General features: G+C 38.6%; 1 protein-coding gene across 1 annotated transcript; it reads left to right on the top strand.

The window, feature by feature from the left end:
- Positions 1 to 1,964: 1,964 nt before the first annotated feature.
- gal3st1 (galactose-3-O-sulfotransferase 1) lies at positions 1,965 to 24,515 on the top strand. The gene is made up of 3 exons (XM_002934273.5): positions 1,965 to 2,464; positions 13,743 to 13,876; positions 21,163 to 24,515. Exons 2-3 carry the CDS (start codon positions 13,743 to 13,745, stop codon positions 22,310 to 22,312), a joined length of 1,284 nt encoding a protein of 427 aa, XP_002934319.2. The 5' UTR covers positions 1,965 to 2,464; the 3' UTR covers positions 22,313 to 24,515.
- The last annotated feature ends 208 nt before the right edge of the window (positions 24,516 to 24,723 follow it).

Raw genomic sequence — 24,723 nt, forward strand, 5'->3', positions numbered from 1 at the left:
AAATGTGAAAAAGTGGCTGTTCATAAATTTGGGTACCCTTTGCTAATTTGAATGCATGTAACTGCTCAATACTGATTACTGGCAACACCAAATTGGTTGGATTAGCTTGGTAAGCCTTGAACTTCATAAACAGGTGTGCCAATTATGAGAAAAGGTGGCCAATTGTAAGTTGTGCTTCTGTTTGACTCTCTTCTGAATAGTAACAGCATGGGATCCTCAAAAGATCTGAAAATAAAGATTGTTCAATATCATGGTTTAGGGCAGTGGTCCCCAACCTTTCTTACTCATGAGCAACAGTCAAACATAAAAAGACTTGGAGAGCAATACAAGCATCATAAAAGTTCATGGAGGTGCCAAATAAGGGCTAAGATTGGCTATTAGGCAGCCTCTATGCACACTAACAGCTTACAGGGGCTTTATTTGGTAGTAAATCTTGTTTTTATTCAGCCAAAACTTGCCACCAAGTCAGGAATTCAAAAGTTGCTACCTGGTTTGGGGACACTGAGACCAACATCCAAGGGGTTGGTGAGCAACATGTTGCTCATGAGCCACTGGTTGGGTATCACTGGTTTAGAGGAAGGCTAAAAAAAGCTCTCTCAGGAGGTTTAAACTCTGAGTTTCAACTGTAAGGAATGTAATCAGGAAATGGAAGGCTACAGACACAGTTGCTGTAAAACTCACGTCTGACAGGCCAAGAAAAATACAGGAGCAGCATATGTGGAGGATTGTGAGAATGGCTACAGACAACCCAAAGATCACCTCCAAACACCTGCAAGAACATCTTGCTGTAGATGGTGTATCTGTACATCATTCTACAATTCAGCGTAATTTGCACAAAGAACATCTGTATGGCAGGGTGATGAGAAAGAAGCCCTTTCTGCACTCACGCCACAGAGTTGTTTGTTGTATGCAAAAGCTCATTTTGGAACAAAGTGCTTTGGACTGATGAGACAAAAATTGACTTATTTGGTCATAACAAAAAGCGTTTTGCATGGTGGAAGAAGAACACTGCAGCGCTACCTACTGTCAAATTTGGTACTGGGGATGGTCGGATCAATTCAGCCCAATATCAACAAATTCTTTCTGATAATGTTCAAGTATCCGTCACAAAGTTGAAGTTATGCAGGGGTTGGATATTCCAACAAGACAATGACCCTAAACACAGTTGGAAATCTACAAAGGCATTTATGCAGAGGGAGAAGTACAATATTCTCCCTCACATGAATATCATCGGAAATCTATGGGATGATTTGAAGCAGGCTGTCCATGCTCAGCAGCCATCAAATTTAACTGAGCTGGAGAGATTTTGTATGGATGAATGGTCAATCCAGACACTCATCAAAGGTTATAGGAGATGTCTAGAGGCAAAAGGAGGCTCAACTAAGTATTGATGTAATATCTCTGTTGGGGTGCCCATATTTATTTACACCTCTAATTTTGTTATGATGCATAATAGGTATTTTCTGTCACTGCTGAAATACTACTGTTTCCATAAGGCATGTTATATAGTAAAAGAAAGTTGCTACTTTGAAAGTTCAGCCAATGATAAACAAAACTCTGAAGAATTAAGGGGGGGGTTCCCAAACTTTTTCATATGAGTGCATTTATGTCTGTAACAAACCCAGCTCTACTAACAGCAAGATAAATCAATCAGGTGTCAAATAAGATAAAAGGGAGAGCAGAAAAGGATTCAGTGGTTACCAGAAAACCTAATTGTTCCCACTTTACCGCTCTTGTACCTCTCCAGCCCATAATAACGCTGGTAACTGGCCGACCTGACGAATTAATAGACTTTGCTATTTCAGAGACCCTGTTAAAATGTGATTTAGCTGTAAATGCCCCTTATCAGACCCACCCCATAAGTGACACAAAGATTCCTCCCAACTGTGACACAGAAACCCCCCTAAAGCAGCCATCTGAGACTGCTATTTGTTCTTTGGTCAGATAACAGAAACCTTGTTCTCTGGGCACAGCTGAATGGGCTCTCTGTGAAGAGAGAGAAAGAGAGGGGAGGAGGGAACGAGAGATTGGGAGGGGGGCCGCACAAAGAATGGGAGTTGGAGCCGAGAATGTGCGTGAGGAAAGGAAATAGAACAAGTTGCTGAAAGGGGACAGAGGTGCACTGGGTTAGTTAAAGCACAAAGTCTAATTGGAGTGAAGGGAAAAATGAGGAACTATGGGAGAATAGAGGGTTAATGAGAGTGCCGAGGAAGAGCAAGCCAAGGCAGATAGTGCAACGCTTAGGGTTGATGGTGCCAGGAGACGCAGGCGGGGCCAGGTGCGACAGATTCGGCTTGAGCTGCGAAGAACCCTAGCTACTGCCTCTGTCTGTGCCCTGACACTGAGGGGACTGCTGACACCACATCTATGACTGAATAGAAAGAGAATGGCTCAGTGAGGTCTCCAGTCACACGTTTATTTGCAGAGACTAAGACGGCTGCAAGAAAGATCAGCTGGGTCAGAGGTAAGTGGATGGATAAGTACGCGATGTGCTTCATTGGCCGCTATACCTGCCAGGGATGTCCCCAGCCCCCTTCTAGGAAAAATATCCAGGGAAAGGTGATGTACCGTGCTAGCCAGTCTAAATGTTTACAGGATAACCCCTGAAATAAAAAATAAAATAAAGGTATCACCTTTAAACCACTTTTGTTATTTTTTATTTCAAAGGGGTTACACTGGAAAAATATCCAGGGAGGCAGAAACACGCAGCATAGTGTAGTAGTAAAATTGCTTCTGGGTATTGTTTCCATTTTTATCTGGAGGCAAACTCCTTTCATAATATATTGTTCAAACCAGAAGTGTTCCAACAGTAGCTGAAGGGCTTGGGACTGACCCACCAGGGTACCAGAAAAAGTCCCAGAGGACCTCAGTGTCAGAGAGCCATTCCACTTACCCAGTTGTTAGACCTTGTATGCCTGTGCCACAGCAATTCCTTGTTTCTGTTTGAGAACAAGGGGGGGGGGTATGGAAGGAAAGATGAAAGTATGTAAAAAATGAGCCTAGAATAATAAAAATACTAAGTTAGGGGGGAACCAGTTTTTGGAGTGAACCTGTGGTGTGTCCCTAGGTCCCCAATCTGACGTTTTTATCCAGTATTTAAGCAAAGATGGAAAGTAATTTTTACCTTATTAGGACATTTCATGATAATACAAAATTCAGCCAAGGTATCTAAAGCAGGGGTCCTCAAACTTTTGAAACAGGGGGCCAGTTCATGGTCCCTCAGACTCTTGGGGGCCAGACTATAGTCCTCAAACTACGGCCCCCTCCCTCCCCCTGCTCCATGCTGCGTTCTCAAACTACAGCCCGCTCCTCTGTGTTTCCTTCTGCTCCCTACTCTCTGCTTTGTCCTTGCTTCATGTTACCATGATGAGGCAGACAGGTAGTAGCCAGAAGTGAGGACACAGCAGGGGACGGATAAATTACCTTGGGGGGCCGGATCTGGCCCGCAGGCCTTAGTTTGAGTATCCCTGTTCTAAAGTAATGTCAGTAATGCCACCTTAAGAGGTGCAACCTTTGAGGCAAAATTACAAATTAGATTACCAGTGGTTTTACTGCAAGCAAAATATTTATGGACTTGCTTTTATGATTATTGTTCCAGCAGTCCCCGCACTGTACAAGTTTACATAAATATACAATTTTTAGTCAAGTACTCCTTACTTTTCCATTAAAAAAAACAAGAAATTCGAAAGCTTTTTGGAAAAACTAAAGGGTGCACGTTTAACATCCTCGCCAACCCCCTGCCCTCCCTTGCCATTAACACCACTCCTGTTGCTTGGTTAAGCACCTCTGGTTTGCAGATTTTTTTTTTTATTGTTTTTATTTGCACCAATAAAATACATATACATAAAATATAACATATTTTATATGCATTGATAAACAGGGTTATATACATGAACTGAGTTGGGTCTATACACTCTTTCTTTGACCCTCCTCAATGATCCAGTTCACATGTTAATTAACCTGATTGATGATTTATTTTCCTTTGCCTTGAGCCCCTCTTATTTCAATTAAAATTATATCAGAGCTTTAGTAGATATCCTTGTGTATTTAAGTTACATTTATTAAAGTGGTAAGCCTGAATTGGTTTGCAGATTTAAATAAATAAATAATTAGGGTGTGTGTTTATAAATCTATGTAAAAATAGTAGCTTTTTAGTAGCCAGAATGCAATTTGCATTGCCAGTTTAGCGTCATTGTAGGATTTCCTTTGCTTGTTTAGTGCCACTGTAGGATGTGTTTTATCTTAAAAAAAACATTGTAAAACCAGCATTTGAGTGCTGTTACCTTTTACACAGTATTTTACTAGCTTTTTTTTACATCAAATATTCCTCTCCATATTCCTCTTTTTTTCCATAAACTTTATTGGGTTATGCCAGGTTTAAGATGGCAATTTAGCTCTTTGTAATTGATTTATTTCTATGGTAGTCTTGTATGGAGTGAATTCACATGGTACAATAACAGAGAGTTACCACAATTTTAACACAGTTTGTTTAGCACCAGATATACCTTCATAGTTAAGCCTGCAATTTTACAATTTACAGTATTCTTTCACAGTGGCCCAGTAATTTCAGTCTAGCATTGGAACACAAGCAAGCTTATGGAAGTTGTTTTTAAATTGTTTTGGCCCGGCATAGGTTTCTGTACATAATATAGTAATATACCGGGCTCCCTTGTGTACTTTGCACCCTGTACTCCATAAAGTGAAGCTGAGTGCAGTGTCGGACTGGGAAGCCTGGGGCCCACCAGAAAACCTTAGCCCATAGGCCCACTCTCAAATTATTTCTACTGCTCTCCACATTCAACCTCTTTATTCCCTCAGTGTGTCTTTCTTATAACTCCATCTTTTTAGCCTTGTTGTTTTCATGCAGAAACAGGGAATGACCAGGGAATAGGCCAAGAGTTTAGGAGCAGAAGGGCCCACTGACACCTGGGCCCACCGGGAGTTTTCCTGGTATCCCTGTGGGCCAGTCCAACACTGGCTGAGTGTATTTTGGTGTAAGATGCAAAGGAGGAGTGTGTGATGTAAGTAGCTCTGTTAATATCATTAAGTTAGATGAAATGTTTTGCACTTTTCCCTACACCACAAAACAAGTGTGAAGCTGTAAAGAATGTAATTTATTTGTGGTAGTGCAAAACTGCCTTGTTTGGCACCCATGCTCAGTTGCATTGACAAGGTTTTTGTCAAACGGACCCCATAGACTTACAGTATGATCCAATACTTAGCCTGATGTGGTCCTTGCTTAATACCAATTTTAGACCTGTTTAATAGATATCTGGCCTCCATACGCCGGCCAATAAGCATTTCACATTGCAATGATATAATAGTGTGCAGCTGCTCACTACGTCATACCTCCCAACTGTCCCGATTTTCGCAGGACAGTCCCTCTTTTGATAGCTCAGCCCGCAGTCCTGGATTCTTACTGCAAAGTCTCTCATTTCCCTTTGATTTCCTGCATTAAAGCTAAAAAAGATACAAATTTAATCAAGGCTGATGGCAGACGAGACATAGGGCGGATATTTTCGGCAAGCATAAAAAACGCTTGCTGAAAATACCGGCCTATGCCTCCTACATGTGCCTGCACCTGAATGAATAAGATACGCTCGGTGCAGGCACATGTAGCCGAAATACGCATAAAAACGCAAGACTTTGCATTCTCTCACGTTTTTATGCATATTTCGGCTACATGTCCCTGCACCCGAACGTATTCCATTCATTTGGGTGCAGGCACATGTAGGAAGCGTAGGCGGTATTTTCGGCAATCGCATATCCGCCCTACGCCTCGTCTGGCATTAGCCTAAAGTAGCTTTTGGCAGACAGCCAGAGAAATCTTAACGAGTGTCATCTGCACTTAGAAACATTGTTTCTCACTTTTAATTAAATAAGTGGGCTTTTGCAAGAGAGCCCAGAAAGGTAAAAATTCCCCCCCCTGCACTGAGATACAAATTTAACTGATAAGCTAAACAGGTCTCTTGGGGGAAGTGAGACTTGCAGTTTAAGGGCTCTGGCACACGGGGAGATTAGTTGCCCGCGACAAATCTCCCTTTTCACGGGCGACTAATCTCCCCGAACTACCATCCCACCGGCGAAAATGTAAGTTGCCGGTGGGATGGCACACGCTGCGCAGGCGATTTTGGCAAATCGCCGAAGTTGCCTCACGAGGCATTTTCAGCTATTTGCCGAAATCGCCTGCGCTGCGTGTGCCATCCCACCGGCGACTTACATTTTCGCCGGTGGGATGGCAATTCGGGGAGATTAGTCGCCTGTGAACAGGGAGATTTGTCGTGGGCGACTAATCTCACCGTGTGCCAGAGCCCTAAAGGGCAATTTCACCTTTTTAGCAAAACTGTAATAACACATAAAACAGGACCTCAAAACCCCCAGAAATGTGTTCAAACTTTAAATAACATGCCTGGGGTTTTCCGGATAAGGGGTCTTTCCATAATTTGGATCTCCATAACTTAAGTCTGCTACAAATCATTTAAATATTGAATAAACCTAATAGGTTTGTTTTGCCTCCAATAAGGATTAATTATATCTTAGTTGGGATGAAGTATAAGGTACTGTTTTATTATTACAGAGAAAAAAGAAATCACCCGTGACAAATCTCCCTGTTTGCAGGCGACTAATCTCCCCGAAATGCCATCCCACTGGCGAAAATGTAAATCACCGGTTTCCTCTCAAGGCAACTTCCGCGATCTCAGTGAAATCGCGCCGCCGCGCATGCCATTTCGGGGAGATTCGTCGCCCGTGAACAGGGAGATTTGTTGCGGGCGACTAATCTCCCCATGTGCCAGAGCCCTTAGTGTGTGCCTCAGCCTTTTTCTATATTATATATATATATTTATATTATATCTGGCCCTACACTCAAAAAAGCTTATTGATGTGTCTGCACCAGGAGCCATCACGTCAGCCTGGAAGCAGAGACACAGTGAACTTTAGGACAAAACTGCTCGTGTATGTACTTTTGTGCTGAATAACTCTCCATGTGCTTGCACCTGGGTTGACACAGTAGCTCTGGGTGCAAGCAAATAAATAACATTTTTGAGCATAGGGTCAGATTCTTAGCCTGAGTTTGTCCAGAGGCTGGAAATCTTCCCTGTGTAGCACTGACTTTAAAATGTATTTTTTCAGGGTATAAACTTCCTATATATATATATTGTGTAAATTTAGAACCCTGATACATTTATCCAAATAGTGTAATATGTGGGAACCATTTTTTATCTTCAAATTAGCAGTTATCGGTATAATTGGGAAGTGGTAAATAATGAATTCCACTAATTTAATTAAACATCGTCTTTAGAGTCCAACTGAAGGGTAGATAAAATTAAAATGTAATGTTATCTCATATAGTAAAAAACTAAATTTACCATTTCTTGAGTAACTGAAGAGAAACTATGGCAAAATTAAAGTTTAACATAAGCTTCATCTCATGGGAATCAAAAATTTTCTTTTTTTTTTCTTTAAATTTTCTAAAATCAATTGAAAATTCTCCACTGGTTTTAAAGCAATCAACTTAAGCTACAATATCCTACTCTCAGCAATCTGTCTCTTACATGCAACTTTGTGTTGGGAGTCATGTTTTTAATGATAGATAATTTGGTGTGTTCTCCCTTTGCCAACACCATGTATTAGAGCTAATTGTTCTTTCAAATAACCTACTCAGACACAAACCTATATGTAGAGAGAGATGGTAATACATATTAACTTGATTATTTGTCTCTCTACATATTTTAATTAACAGGTAACATACATTAGTGTGCAATCTTTGCCTAGAAGATGTATAAGAACACCATTTTTTTGGTCCTTTGAAAAACATGTATTGCAACTGTCAGATTTGTAAACAAAATTGCTTTTGAAAGCAGTATTTGTGTGTCCCTTTAGTTCTCTTCACTGCTGCTTCTGACTCTTGAAACATTGTAGCCAAAACCCATCAACAAGCCTGCAAATCATTGTAGAAACTGTAGAAACATGTTTCTGGTGCATTGTTAAGAGTCAGATTGAGAAGAGACAAATACTGCTTTGGTAAATTACATTTACAAATAACTTTAAAACTACTAAACATTTCAAAATTATCTTATATTGGAAACTCACTTTTAAATTCTATTATCTTTCATTGTGAGCAACATATATGTGTGGAGTTCCATTAATTACATGTATGTTACACTGTACATGCTTTTTGCATGAATTATACAGAATTCTTGCATGGATTATATTGCAATGCTTTATGTTATTGTCTGTTATTAGGTAGAAACTGCTGACAGATACTGATTTACAAGTCAGCGTCAGCGCAAGGGTTATACTGAAGTTATTAAGTTACTAGAAGTGACCTGCTTGCCCTACTCCCTGTTTAGATGTGAACAGTGTGTGTTTGCAGTGTAGTGTCCTATGGTGCAAGCAACTGCCAGAATAAAGTGAAACTTTAATAAGTGAAGGATACTGATAGTGATAGTGACACCTTTTAATAGTGACACATTTTGTAATTAGATAGTTTCTGATAGGCACAATACATACAGGCTCAATCTTCTGTATCTTTGGATTTTCTTCGGATAAGTGTGCCAACAGAGCTTTGCAGGCACATACACAGCTGAAGCTAGTCCGGGATTATTTTAAACTGTGCATGTACCTGAAAGTTCTGTGCTAGCGAACTGAGCTAAAAAATAGGGAAAATACTGAAGATGATGTCTGAGAACTCCACTGCACTAATCTGCATCTATTAGTCAGGTTCACAAATTGGAATGCTTTTCTATGTTAGCAGAGAGGGAGCAGGGAGGGGACTAATGGAGGCAAGTTTTCTTTCGTCTTTAATCAGCATTTCTCTGGTCGCAGGCTGGCCACAAGATCATTATCATATGCCACAAGGTTTGTATTGTGTTATAACTCCATTGGTGGGGATAGTATAACATAATTGGGAGCTTGATTAGCCCACATTCCTTATAAAGAAATTCTCAGAATTCTTTTACATTTGTATATCATTCCCCAAACTGAACATTACATTTAAACTGAAATTGAAACATTGATTAATCCAAAATATATCATGTTCTCTCACATCAATAAATGCAGGAGATTTTATTAGCATTTGCAGCTGTTTCATGGCACTGAATCCCTAGTTCCATTTTAATATAATATTGACTTACATTAAATTACATCTTACTAATCCAAAGTCCATGTAAGATATTTTTGTTTTTTATTGCTTTACATGTCTTTTTGCAAAGCTTAATACTTGTCAGGCATCACACAAATAGCTTTGTACCTTAAGAACAAAGTGACTCCGCCCCCTACACCCCTTTTGCAGGAATGCCAAGTATGCTGGGGGAAAGGGTGCATAGCAACAGAAAGATGGTGTTTTATATTTGCATTGCAGTGTAAGGACCCCATTTTGTTTGTACAAGGAGTGTTGGAAGTGAATATTTAGTGGTACATGCTTTTTCAGTTCATGGTGTGCACATTGTCTAAGCGTAAATAGTGCCTATATAGATTTGTGTAATAGGTGTGGAGTGGTTTATTGAAAATGTGTGTGGTACAGATTAATAAATGTTTTCTTGCAGGGGACAGGGTTCATAACATGGACTGTGAGATGCCTTGCTTGTGGACTTTTGGTGGTTGCATTTTTTGTATTTTTTTTGGGGGGTGGGGATACCACAAGCAAGGCATCTCACAGTCCAAGTTGGAAGATATGTCTAGAATATGATGTGTAGAGGTAGGGATTGTATTGTGTACAAGCTGAGCTGTACATGGTTCAATGTAAATGTTTGTTGTAAGATAATTATTAAGCTATGACTTCATACAATGTCCAACTACAAATGACACATTTTATTATACAGATGGTAGGGATGATCTGCTGGGAGGTGACCAGGGGGAAGGGGGGTTACTGAAAGTCTAGAAAGAGGGTGTGGGTGGTGACAGCATTAACGATAAAGATTGGGATAGAGGCAGACTATACAATGGACAGGAAGAGGACAAACTTTATGAGAAGCAGAAAGACAGATAATAAATATTTATTGAATAGTGTTTGGAAAATATGGGGCATGGTTACTGCAATCCCCCTTTTGGGGATTTTATGGGTTTAATCTACATAGGGGTCCTGAACCCCCTTCCCCCCAAAAAAGCTATTTAAAGCAGTATATGTCTGGCTGTTTGCGTTATCTGCACTGCCGGGTCTGATTCCTGGTGAAACTAGGTTGCACACCAGCTAATTGAAGGCAGCACATACAGGATGAAGGGAGAGTATAATAGTGGCCAAAGATCTTATGGAAATCTTTCAATTGTTCCAATCTTTTGGGGCAGACAGTTTGAACGATCAGAACAGCAGGAAGTGAATAAAAGCAGGGCTTACATTTATATGGTACAATATTAATGGAAAAGTTGCCTGTTGTGCAAACTTCTAGGCCAAGAGAAATGCTTGAAGTTCGCTCATCACTAGTTAGAACCAAATATTATTAAAAAACACTGCTTTCAATTGCAATGAACAATTTACATTTACAAATAACTTTACAACCACTGAAACTCAACTAAATTTGATCTGACCCACAAAATCTTGTCACACAACTGCCCTTCTGGCAGGCATGTCTTGTGGGATTGCAAAACCTCCATGCAGTTTACACATCAGATTTTCCTAGCAGCCACATTATTTTTTACCCCATGCAACTACAACTGACTGCAATCTGTTGATCCAGCACCATCCTACAAAATCTCCCATGTAGATTAGCTCAAGTATATTGGAAAGGTTCTTACATTTCTATTATTATGCAAAAGAATAAAAGGTTAATAGAGAAATGTAAAATAGGTTTATCACTGAAGTGCAAGGTATAAATGAATTATGGCAAATAGGCTGTGGCAGTCAGACCCTGTCATTAGTGCTCACTCTTGCTACAGGTGAAAAGTATTGTCATTCATATTCATACTCACACTCTAAGGTCAATGGATAACCATGCACCTTCTTTAAACCAGATTTTTATGGCCTTTTTTTTTAGTCTTTCTCTATGCACCACATTATTGTTATTCATTTTTGTCAAAGTTCTCTCCTTGCCTTAGGTGAAATTTTTCCAGTGGCTGCAAATAGCCACCCCTGGTATATTTTACAGTAGAATTTTCTTTTTATTTACTGTAAAGCAGTGATCCCCAACCAGTGGTTTGTGAGCAACATGTTGCTCCCAGTGCCCCCAAAGCAAGTGTTTTTTTTATTCCTGACTTGGTGGCAAGTTTCAGTTGAATAGAAACAATATTTACTACCAAATAAAGCCTCATGTAAGCTGATAGTGTGCATAGAGGCTACCTAATAGCCATGGCACCTCCATGAACGTTTATGATGCTTGTGTTGCTCTCCAAGTCTTTTTACATTTGACTGTGGCTCATGAGTAAGAAAGTTTGGGTATCCCTGCTGTAAAGGTTCCATGTAGCAGATTTTTCTATACTAGAGATTTGGCACTCAGGGTCAGACTAGCCAGTCAGAGTACCAGATAATTTCTAATTTTAGTTCAGCAAAAGCTGAAGGAATTGTTTTGGATGCACATTATGGGCCAGATTTGTCAAAATGTGAGATTAGAGCATACCGCAGAAAGATTCACCCACTTTCTATTTATTCCAGTGGGACCAAAACTGCATTGGACTTATCTGTCCATGTATGGGGCCCCCTTGGCAGACCTCCCCGATCGATATATGCCTGAGGTGTTGCATATGTTTTCCTACCGGTGATTTACATTATTGCTGGTAGGAAAGCATTTTTGGGAGACATGTTGCCCGCGGCAGCGCAGATCTAACCACGGATGACAAATCTCTGTCTGCCATCGCCCTTACTGCATGCTTCAGTACTTTGCCTGAAAGTGTGAAACACCTTGTTTGGATTCTATTGTTCAGTGTAGTTATGTGTCATCTGCAAGCACAAACATTAAAGGAAAAGTAACACTAAATATTTTTAAGTAAAAAATCTATTCGACCCTGCCCCAGTAATTGCCCTATCCTGCAAACCATTTAGTATTTTGAATGCTTTATTAGAAAATACCTGTTAAAACTTGGCTTCCGGTCATTTGAAAAAAGGCGATACAGCGATGCAGGGGAAGCATCCACTATGCGGTGATCGATCCTAGTCTGACTCCTTCCTATACAGAAGGAAGGCTAGGTTCAATCAATAGAGCAAATATTAGGGTAACATTTTTTTTGAGCAGAGGGGGTTATTTATCAACATGCACAAGTTAATTACCCATTTGTGAACATGTAGATTATTAAAATTAATTACTCATTGATTACTATTGATAACTGCACTTTTCCAATTTAGCACCTATAGTTGTGAATGCCATGTCTGCTAAATACTACAACCATATTTAATGTAAGGGGTGCATATTATAAGTAAATGTACAATCATATGATGAGCAGTATGGTGCTTCCTGTATATGTGGTATTAAAGGGCAGTACTGTATATACATCCTGAACTGTTAAAGGGGGGACATCTCATTCTCATGGCTTCCAGTTTTCTAGCTTGATAACAGAACCAAAGGAATTTGTGTAAATGATACTGAAGTCATTTTAAACCCTTCCCTATGATTAACTGTTGGTACCAGGCACTGGGTATTGATTGATTGTTCAGTCATTCTTCAAATATCAACGGTAACGGGAATAGGGGGAAGTATAAAGAGTGATTAATCAGACTATAAAGCACTTTTTATAATCCTTTTTCCTGTATTCATTACAAAATGTTGTATTTTAATATTATCCTCTCCAATAAGTTTTCCTCTGGATAAAGCAGCAGTTTGGGTTGCATTCATCCCTGCCTTGCTTACATCAGCATCTGACACTTTTGGGGTTCACTTAAAGGGGTTATTCCCCTTAAAATTTTCATTTTTAGTATGAGTAGAGAGTGATATTCTGAGACAGATTGCAATTGGTCTTTATTTTTTATTATTTGCATTTTATGAATGATGCTTCTTGTTGCTAGGGTATACATTACAATGCAAACATTCATTAGACATGTTATTTTAATGTTGAAATCATACAGATTAAAACAGGGTGTATTAACAAATTTTTCCACCACCAGTATATAAAGCGGCATAGACTTTATTAACAGTGCAAAGGAAAGATCGGAGAACATTTGGAGATATTTCCTAAATTAACAGTGTAGCAGAGAAATTACCAGATGCTAAGAACTATGTTTTTACTGATTGTGTTTAGTTATTCAGGGCCTAAAAATGTTGATGCATATCTAGGTCTAGAAACTTTTTGTGTAAATAAATGCATTTAAACTCTTTAGTATTTATTTACAATGATGTTCTTTTATCTTGTTTCATCTGCAGTGCACTAGTTTGGACAGACAGTTTACCCATAATGCAGCTTTCTTACCTTACTTTCCAGCATAATTGTGCTCTCTGCATAAATTATGTGGAACGCAACTTGTAGGGACTCATCATTATGGACACAATATTTTCAGCAAGTCTAATTATGCTAAATGTTTTGCTGCTTGGGCATCATCAGTGTGGGTGCACTTGAATGCAGGCAATTCAGCGGACTCAAGTGTAGGTACAACACACCATGCTTGAGATGTTGGCATTTCAAATTAGTGTCTGTTTACCCTAAAGCTAGTATGGATTATCATATGCATTTATTATTGCTTCAGCATACTTTTGCACACAGTTTTCCCGAACACTTCACCTAGTAATCATAACTGAAATTGTAAGTTTTGTTTGTATTGGGCAAAAGGTCTGTGTTATTTCTGATAATTGCCCATTAATTCACTATGTTGTCTTAACTTGCAGATGAATTGTGTGCAGTCCCAAGGGAAGTTATGGCGCTCCATATGGAAAGGTTTGGCACTGGGGACTCTTCTCACCAGTTTTTTGATTCTCCTGTATTCCTATGCTGCACCACCCTTAAACCTCAGCAGCACAGAGTAAGTGATCCATTTAAGCGTAAACATTTTTTTTTATAATGTGTGATGATTGCATTCAAAATGTCTGTACATTACATTAAACGAACAATATTTCTACACGTGTTAACATTAGTTTACTTAATAGGGCTTGTGCTAAACATTTACATACATAGGAAACATGTATATTTTTATTATCTTTTGAACTAAACATGAAAGTAAAGACCCTTTCTACTTCCTGTCCTACCAAACAGGAACAAAATCAGCAGTAAGAAAACTCCTTCCTTCCCCCAGCCACAGCCTTCCTAGTGGACTAATAGTTTGTTTTGAGCTTGCTCAGCAGGACTGGAAGTAGTATGGGTCTCTGTGTTTTCATTCAAGCCAAAAGTTCTATTTTCAGGTCATTCATTCACAGTAAATTCTTTTAAAAGATTAATTTAAAAGGTCTTTAGCAAGCTGCTGACATGCTATGTTTTTTTATATGCCGGGCCAGTCCCAGGCCTGGGTGTTCTGGAACTCTAGGGAAATTTGTTTATAGCTTGACACTATTTTTGATGCCCATTTAAACTTGGTTTAGGGAACAATCTCTATAGTTCTCTTTCTGTGTTCTGTTCCTCTCTGTTTCCAAATACGACCTTGCATTTTCTACCCTTTTCTCCTTAACTTTTCTTCCCAGTATGACTGTCTCTACCCCCTGTGAACTCTCTGTTGTGTATGGTTCGGTTTTATCATTTTCCCTGCACCTTGTTAAAGGCTTTTCTGTTTTGGTGCTTTAGTTTCATTTACACCTTTTTACCACACCTGCTGTCTCATACCATTTTCCCCTCTATGTTCTACCCTCTGCTTCCTCCTCTCTTTTAACTTAATCACCATGTGGCATTCTCTGCTTTTTCCCTTATATACCAATTGTCTCCTTTTTTTTAACCACCATAACATTTTCCCAGTCAAGGTCCCTTATGTAGCTCCCCTATTTTCCATATATGCCATTACAGCCATTTAATACGACTGCTTCCCCCAATTCATTCTGCCTCACCACATCTACTATAGCTTGTGACATTAGCAGGTAAAGGTAAAGCTACAGACAGTTAGTTACTATTTCTGTTAATGATTATCTTCATCTGAGTCATGTTGAATAATCGTAGAGGTTACACAAAGACATGACAGTGTTTAACATTTAGGGCAATGACACTTGTGCAACAAAGGATTCTTGTTACTTATAGACGTACAGTTCAGAGTATTGTCCCTTGTGTGAGAAATAGCCAGTCCCTTGCCTTAAAATTCTGTCACACACTGACAAAACTAGCCCAAAACTGAATAAAACCCCAGAAACACTGAAAAATAATAAATGCTATAAATATTCTGTACAATATATAATTACAAACAGTTCTTAGCAATGTCACTTTTGTCAAGTAATTGTCTAAAACTTGTGCATCATAGGAGATAATATATCCACCCATTGTAACATACAGGGATATTGAAGAATTTAATAAAATTTACTTGGCCCTTTTATAGCAAGGAAAGATTTATCTGGTGACCTAAGTTAGTCGTTATAACTATACAAATAGGCTGTTACTATTCAGACGGTTAAATCACTGCATATATTTAAATTTTCAGAACCTCTGTTTAAGTAAGAGTTACAAGCAAGCTATTTATATATATATATATATATATTATTTCTGGAGCATTGAAATATAGGGGTTTAAAGAAAAAAGTGCCATCCCAGGAATATTACATTCTGGGAATGAAATAGCTGCTCTCTTTATAAATGATCACAGCAAAGGCTATGTTGATTCATGGTTCATTGTTTTGCCTGGAAACTATGTGCCTAGGGGTTATGTATCAACCATCTACTTAAATTCGTACTATTACTGTCAGAATATTATTCTTTGATTAATATAAAATTAAGAGAATTCATTTTATTTTTAATTTATGTACAGTTTAGTATAAAATTCAGGTAATCTTCCAGGAGTTTTGAGGAAGTGTAAATAGAACTTGATGTGGGACAAAACCAAAATACCACAGTGAGGTTTAAAGTGCAGGGCCTTTAGTTATAATGTGTACAGGGTGTTTTTGTCTTTTTTTATTGCCTGTGGTACATTGAAGTAAATTTTAATGGTTTCTGCAATTCAGTGGAGGATATATACATCCTTATCATAAATTTGGTTGCTAGAGTCTAGTGCAACAGCATCATTATCATTTATTTATATAACGCCAACATGTTACACAGCACTGTACATTAATTTATAATCTTACAATAATTTAACAAACAAGGATTACAGAGTAAAAATAGGATTAGAGGGCCCTACTCACAGGAGCTAAAGGGTTTGGGTACATTTGAAACATAAGGAATATGAATCAGTTGGTGATTTATTACAAATCCTGCACTTATGGAAAAAAATCAATCCTTGTTCCCGGACACTCTGCAAGTGAAATATGGAAACCAAAATGGTGCAATACTAATAATAAATGGCCACACACACTCAGATACTTCTTACAAAGTGTATCTTCTACATGTGCATGTCACAGTTAGTTTGCAGCAAAGTTGGTGATTTATGTCATTATTCTCTGATCAGTTTTTGATCAATATATATATATAGATTGGTATTGCCTCTCTCTGGGTCAGACTAGTACTCATACTCATTCTGGCAACACTGTGTTCAACATTTTAGACCATCTGTTCAGTTGCTGGATGTCACACATTATAACAGTATAAAACTTCTGCCGTGGTGAAAATTTATGTGATAGTATAATGTGTTCTATACCTGGCCTCTTGGTGAATTCCACATTCCTTTTAATTAATTGCTTTCCTTAATTTAAAGACAATTTTCCATCATCTGAATGATGTAGAATCTCTGTAAACTGCTGTGAAATGTTAATTATATATAGAGAAAGAGAGAGATCATAATACATTATGTACACTGCAGTATTATTAGTGACTTTACTATTTTGTGTGTATGTATATTTTATTATTTATATAGCACTACTTGTACACAGCAGAACAATACATTAATAAAACAAACAGGGATCACTTGGATTTCTGTACCAGCCCAAGGCAACCACATCAGAACTGAATAATTAACCCTGTAGAATCAGCTTATATGACATAGACATATCTAATTTTTTGCTCGATAATTTGCAATGACCCCTAAGCGTAGCTTCTCAACAGCTGCCTAGAGCCCACTGAGCATGTGCAGTGTCCCGGACAGTTCTAACAGAATCTAAGATAGGAAGCTACTGTGACAACTGTAAATACCTATATCATTACTACTATAGAGATGCTTCACTGGGGCGTTCCTTGAAGCAAACAGTTCTATGTGGAGCTAGAATTTGACTGCATTTATGTAGAACCTTTTTAATATTGTGTTTTGGTGTGCAGGTATTGGATCCTTTATCCAGAAACCTGTCCAGAAAGCTTACAACTACTGGCAGGCATGGACCCCATTTTAATGAAAGGGGATGTAAAGTCATATCACTGAGTTAGGGGATTCTGTTACAATCTCTAAAAACAAGTACATTTCCAATAAACTTGCATTATATTATTCTTACAGTTTTAAAGATAAACAATCCAGTTTCTTCAGCTCTAATAGACAGCCTCAACCAGTCCTTTCTTGGCTGTTCACCGGCCATCCTTATCTCTCAGTGCAGCCAGACTGAGAATACAAGTCCAGCAACAAGCATACTTGCATCTGATTGGCGGGATTGGATTACAGCAATGGAAACCAGATTGATTATTTCAACAACAGTAAAAAAAATTGGAAAGTTGCTTGTTTTTATGGATTCCAACAGAATCCCTTTGCTTGTGTTTGGGGCATGTCTGCACACTGAGCCCAGAGCAAGGACATCTACATGCCTCCTCTAGGTTGCCCCTTATGAATACAGCATTACTAAACTTAGGTATCACTATATTAATTGGGCAAGTGTGGGTACTTGTGCTCTAGAACTGAAGGTTCCCTATGTTGGCTGTTAAAATGTAGAATTTGATATAGTTTGATCAGGGGAACTTTTCCTGTCCTGCTAGCTGAAGGCTTCAGTGCCACAGTGCCAGCTTAGTTCATAGAAGTAATTGGATTAGGGAAAGTCATGTACGTAATGAAAGGCAAGAGGTAAGGTAACACAGCAGCCGAGCTACATGGAAACTTATCTATGTGTAATGATTTCTGTAACCTAAACCTAGCATCCTCTGAAACCTGGAACTCATGATTGTCACACAAAGGGCTGGATTGTATTGATGGAAGTATTGAGCTGGCAGTCTCAGGTGCCATTCTCTGTAAAATAAAGCACATATACTGTTATTTATAAAGATATAAGGACTATAAGAAGTTTTGTGACCATATAAGGACAGTGGGTTGCATGTGAAATTCCTATAGAAAATTATTTTTTTTAGAAAATGATTCATTATTTTAGTGATGTTACAACGTACACCTGTCAGATGAGCCCTTTACAGTAGTGCACCATGTGGGTGCTATTTAATCATCAACTCTCTTTCTCACTCTCTGTATGGGACCTCCACTGTATGAATAATTATGGTTCAGCCGCCTCCTTTTGGAATGCAGTATGCCAGAAGTGAAAATAGCAGCTGTGCCTTCTGACTCACATTGTCTGATATAGTGTGGCAAGCGGAGAATTTACATTATATTTTTCTGGTCATCTTTCAGACTGTAAGCTCTGAGACCAGAGTCTGCACCATATTGGTTTTTGATTTTGTGGAATTCTAATGATGTTTGTATGTGCCGAAATGAGATAGAGCTGTTATTGTTTGTATGTATTGGATATTGGTGCTGTATAAATACTAGTTTTCTCTAGGGGAATACAGTACAGAGGATGCAGACACTAGGCGCACACAGGCACAACCATTGCTTAACTGAAATGAATGGTGTGTCTGTTTGTACTAAATGCACCATTAAAACCTGCCAGGTATTTCTGCCCCAGATTCATTTTTGATGATGGGAAAAAAAACAATGAATCCTGAGAGCAGGGATTTCTTCTTTTTACCACAGTTTTATATCACTATGAGATTTATACCCAGATATTTGCAGACTCTAGGGGGCACATTCATCAAAGTTCATCAAAGTACAAGTCCGAATACAAAAAAATTTTTTTTTTTTTTTTTTTTTAAAAGGTTACAAGTTTTGCGTATTTTCTGCAACTTTTTTTAAAACATTTGCGCCACTTTTTTCTTACTTTGCGACAAAAAGCGAGACAAAACCGTATTGTCGTGCCGAGTACAAAAGTTTTGGATTCATTCAAGCTTCGGTATCGTGACTTTCCTTGGGCCAGGTTGGAGCTGCAGAGTGCCATTGAGCCCTATGGGAGACTTTCCTTGGGCCAGGTTGGAGCTGCAGAGTGCCATTGAGCCCTATGGGAGACTTTCCTTGGGCCAGGTTGGAGCTGCAGAGTGCCATTAAGTCCTATGGGAGACTTTCCTTGGGCCGGGTTGGAGCTGCAGAGTGCCATTGAGCCCTATGGGAGACTTTCCTTGGGCCAGGTTGGAGCTGCAGAGTGCCATTGAGCCCTATGGGAGACTTTCCTTGGGCCAGGTTGGAGCTGCAGAGTGCCATTGAGCCCTATGGGAGACTTTCCTTGGGCCAGGTTGGAGCTGCAGAGTGCCATTGAGCCCTATGGGAGGCTTCCAAAATCAGAAAGGTTTTCCTGCAGTTTATGATCATTCAGATACGGAAAAAAACATACTTTTTGGACATTATACGATAAGATACGCTATTTTCGTATTTAAAAAGCACAATACAAAAAAATCATATTTAATACGATTTTTTTGTATCATGCTTTTTATAGGTACGAAAATCGTACTTTGATAAATCTGCCACTAGATGTTGGGAGTCTCCTGATTTTCCCACCCTCCCCTTCGGTCTCCCAAAAATTATTGAATTCCCCAGGGTTAGTCACTGTGCACGCGAACATTCAGTTACGTCAGTGTGCACATGCACAGTGAAGTCACAAAGAAGACCCCCCATGAGCTATGCTCACATTCCCCCCGCCGCGGCTGTCTGTGTTAACAGCTTGGAGAATGTCTTAGTGGAATATACTTAGGGGCTGATTTACTAACCCGCGAATCCGACCCGAATTGGAAAAGTTCCGACTTGAAAACGAACATTTTGCGACTTTTTCGTATGTTTTGCGATTTTTTCGGATTCTGTACGAATTTTTCGTTACCAATACGATTTTTGCGTAAAAACGCGAGTTTTTCGTATCCATTACGAAAGTTGCGTAAAAAGTTGCGCATTTTTCGTAGCGTTAAAACTTACGCGAAAAGTTGCGCATTTTTCGCGTAAGTTTTAACGCTACGCAAAATGCGCAACTTTTTACGCAACTTTCGTAATGGATAGGAAAACTCGCGTTTTTACGCAAAAATCGTATTGGATCCGAAAAATTCGTAAAGAATCCGAAAAAATCGCAAAACATATGAAAAAATCGCAAAGTACCGATCATTACGAAAAAAACGCAATCGGACTCCATTCGACCCGTTCGTGGGTAAGTAAATCAGCCCCTTAATATACACTAGTTTCTTTTTTAAACAATCTCATAGCACAAAAGGAATAAGAAACACAGAAATAAAAGTAAAATGTTTATATTTCAGCAGCTGCTATGTTACATTAAAGGTCATTAACACCAAAAATGATATGTATCCATTTACACATATTGTCCATTTATGAGCCAATTAGTCCTTTTATTGAATAAGAGTTTATAAGTGCCTAGCAGCAGATGCTTGAGTGAAGGATTGGTGTGCAGATAGCAGCCAAGATGATAAATTATGCAGAGGTTATGCACACAAGTCCTGTGCATTAATCCTGGGAATATGTTTAACTAAGATATCAGCCTTTTTGCCATCCACCTGTTGTTAACTACAGCATTAATAATGATTCTATAGTACATATGAACTGGATACTATATTAGAAGAAGTACTGTATTTACTGAATTGAATGCTATTATAAGCTATAATAGATCTGAGGGTCTGTAAAATGAATTTGCTGTGGGGGAGTGTAATATCTAGTTATGCCTTCTAGCTCTTGTATAATAAAGGATGATATCTGAAATGTTTGGTACCTTGGATTTTCAGGATAAGTAATCTTTCTGCCATGCTTTAGGCTACTAATAAACATAAAAAAAATATTATTATTGTACCTTATTAACTTACACTCCACTTTCTATCCAAATATGTTGTATGTGACTGTATTTGGTTTTAAGATCTGTCAGTTTATGGTGTTAATCTAAACATATATCTGAGATACATTTTTATATGTATTGAAACTGTGGATGCTAAAGTATTTGTTTTCTTTTTACTCTTTTTCTGCCAGCAACCCTGTAGCATTCCAGTGTTTTGCATCTTCACCTCCTATTGCCTCAAGGCGACTCACAAATTTCTCTGCTAAAGGGACGTCGCAGTGCCAACAACAGCACAACCTTTTTTTCCTGAAGACCCACAAGACTGGAAGTAGCACTATCCTTAACATTCTTTTCCGTTATGGGCAAAAAAATAACCTTCACTTTGCATTTCCCCGTGGACGGAATGACTTTGACTACCCAGATTATTTTCAACGCTGGCAGGTAGAGGGTTACCAACCCGGTGCCTGCTTTAATGTCATCTGCAACCACATGCGTTACCAGCATTCAGAAGTAAGAGCACTTCTGCCACTGGATGCAACCTTTGTTACTGTACTCCGAGATCCCGCACTGCTCTTTGAATCCTCTTTCCAATATTTTGCCAGAGTTATTCCACTAACGTGGAAGCTGCCAGGTTCTAGTAATGTGCAAAAGATGGAGGAATTCCTCCAGAGCCCACATACTTACTATGATTCAAGTGGTTTTAATGCCCAATATCTGCATAACCTACAGGCTTATGACCTTGGCTATGACAATGACGTGGAAGACCTCAATGTAAAGCAGGTGCTGGATGAGTTGGATGGACGTTTCCACTTGGTCATGCTTCTAGAATATTTTGATGAATCTTTACTGCTGTTGCGTGAACTAATGTGTTGGGAAATGGATGATATACTCTACTTTAAACTGAATGCACGCAAAGACTCCGGTGTGTCCCGTCTGAGCCCTGAGATGTACCAACTGGCACATAAATGGAATGCAGTTGACACACTGATTTATCAGCACTTCAACTCAACATTCTGGAGAAAAGTTGAAGAGTATGGGAGTAAAAGGATGCATCAAGATGTGCTTGAGCTAAGGCGAAGGAATGAAGAACTAAAAAATGAGTGCATTGCAGGAGGGGGTGCTGTTGATTCCAGCAAAATTCTGGAGTCTGGACTGCAACCTTGGCAGCCAATTGGGGAAAAAACCATCCAGGGATATAACTTAAAAAACAACATTTCACCCAAACATAAGCAGTTATGCAGGAACATGCTGACTCCTGAAATACAATACATGAGCCAGCTAGGCGCAGATTTGTGGGTCACACAACTGTGGGGAAAAATCAGGGCGTTGATGCAGTGGTGATTGTGTACCTTAGTTAGCCCATTTATTGAAAGAGCTTGTTTAAGGCACAAAGGAACTGGTGACTGAAGCAAGAGTTATGGTGTTTAAGGATATTACTGAAAATGTTTTGTATCATTTTTATAAAAAAGCTAAGTATGACTGGCAGTTGCCATGAATTGCACCAGAAGTGTTTCTAAAGCAAAGCAGTATTTTTTTTGCAAGAATGGTTAATTTAAAAAAAATTTCAACATTAGTCAGTATCTAAATTAAATTTTGCTTGAGACCAAATCAAACAGAAATCAGTTATTTATCAAAAGTTATTTATCAAAAGCTTATGAAGCATTCACACCAATGCAACACAGTTTCAGTTCAAAGAACAGAGGAAACTAAGAGATGGTCCTGCCATTTCACTTTTAGTTTAAATAGTGCAGTATGGGATTTCATCAAGTTAAACACAAAGGACTGCAGGCTAGACAGTCCACTTGCTGAATCTACTATGCTACAGTGCAAGAAAGAAAGAAAGTTTCAGTGTTATGTATTTACAGTACATGAGCTATGCTATGAGCACTTCCCCTATATCATATAAGTACTGCATGGAAGCAGGAGATTTCATATATATATATATATATATATATATATATATATATATATATAGATATATAGATAGAGAGAGAGGCATGAAATCTTTGTCAATATATAAGTTTCTGGCTGGATCAGTTTTGCTTATCGGTACATCTCGAAAATCCTTGCACTCTTCCTGCCTTTCCTGTTTTCAGTCTAGACATTATTGCCTCATAGTAACACTAATTAAAAAGGTTGTTCACCTTAGAATTAACTTTTAGTATGATGTAGAGAATGATATTCTGACACAATTCAGTAAGTCTCCAGTTTGGAATTTTAACACCTATCGGATTCCTAGGGTTTAAATTATCCTTAGCAACCAGGCAGTGATTTGAAAAGAGAGGCTGAATATGAACAGGAGAGGGTCTGAATAGAAATATAAGTAATAAAAAGTAACAATTACAATAGCATTTTTGTGGCTGGGGGTCAGTGACCCCCATTTGAAAGCTAAAAGGAGTCAGAAGAAGAAGGCAATTAAAAGTTAACTTAAAAGGTCAAAAAAATCTAACCAGAGTAAAACAAATCCTGGTTTAGTCTCCAACAAACCATAGGACCATATAATGTAAGAATAAAATGTAACATTCATGTAGGATACATGCTTCGCAGTGATATATTTATTGTCCTTATAGTTGACATATTTGTTCTTGTGACAAGTCCAGAGCCATTTCTTTTTGTTGCACTAAAATGGGCATTTATATATATGTATACATTTCTGTGTTATATATTTCTATAACTATGTAATGCATTGTACAATAGGCAATAAAACATACAAAATTAGGGTACTTGGATACACTGAATATATGATGGTTCTGGCTGTAATTGGCCAAATCTGCTCTAAGCAACAGTGGACAAGAAAAAAAAAAATAATTTCATAAGCAAATTGGGATTCTGCCTCAGTGTGACCTATGTACAAATCTTTTATGCAGAATTTAGTATTTGGCCAAATCCAGGAACTTTGGATATGTATAGCCTGGCTAGTGGTGCTAACTGGACTAAAGAATGTACATTACTTGTACTGTAATAGGAAATGCCACACATACTACATAATAGTGTAATACCCATTAGTGGTGCACTGAATAAAGCCTAGTACATAAATATAAGACCCTGGTGCAAAATTTGGGTTTGGGACCCTTCCTTGTGCAGGGCAGCAGTAAAGGGGGACCAATATAGGGGCCCTATTATACCTTGGGTCATGAAAACCTATATTTAGTACTTATTGGCCTTAGTGAGAAGTCAATTTTGCTGGAAACCCTGTTTGTTGTACTCATAGAGTGAAATATAAAGAAGATTCTAATAACTGCAAAGGTGAATATTTATTCAGACAACTTTTACAACAGCAAACAATAGTGGGTGGGTTCTACACCTCCCATTTTCAGGTATTTTTGTTATCATATAAAGACACCCTAATTAATAACAGTGTCTCAACCCTACAACCTATATTCACTCTTAACACTCATCCCCTACAAAAGAAATAATATCCTCCATTAGATCATTCAGGATTTTTTAGATCCCTGTCCCCCTGTAGTTATACATAATTCTAAGCAACTTTCCAATATGAATTTCTTAAAAAATTTTGTAGAGCTTTAAAAGTTATTTGTAAATGTAATTGCTATTGAAAGTAGCATTTGCTTAACTCCTGGTGACTTTTAAAACAATGTTGCAAAAGCCAGTCTCCTCCAGTGAGTCAGGTCTGTCAGGCTGCTGCCTTGCGTTACATTGTTTCAAGAGTCAGAGACACAGGGCAGAGAGTAGAAAGGGACAGGTAAACACTGCTTCTAATAGCAATTATATATACAAATAACTCAAAAACC

Source organism: Xenopus tropicalis, chromosome 1, assembly GCF_000004195.4.
Source record: "Xenopus tropicalis strain Nigerian chromosome 1, UCB_Xtro_10.0, whole genome shotgun sequence".
Lineage (NCBI taxonomy): Eukaryota > Metazoa > Chordata > Amphibia > Anura > Pipidae > Xenopus > Xenopus tropicalis.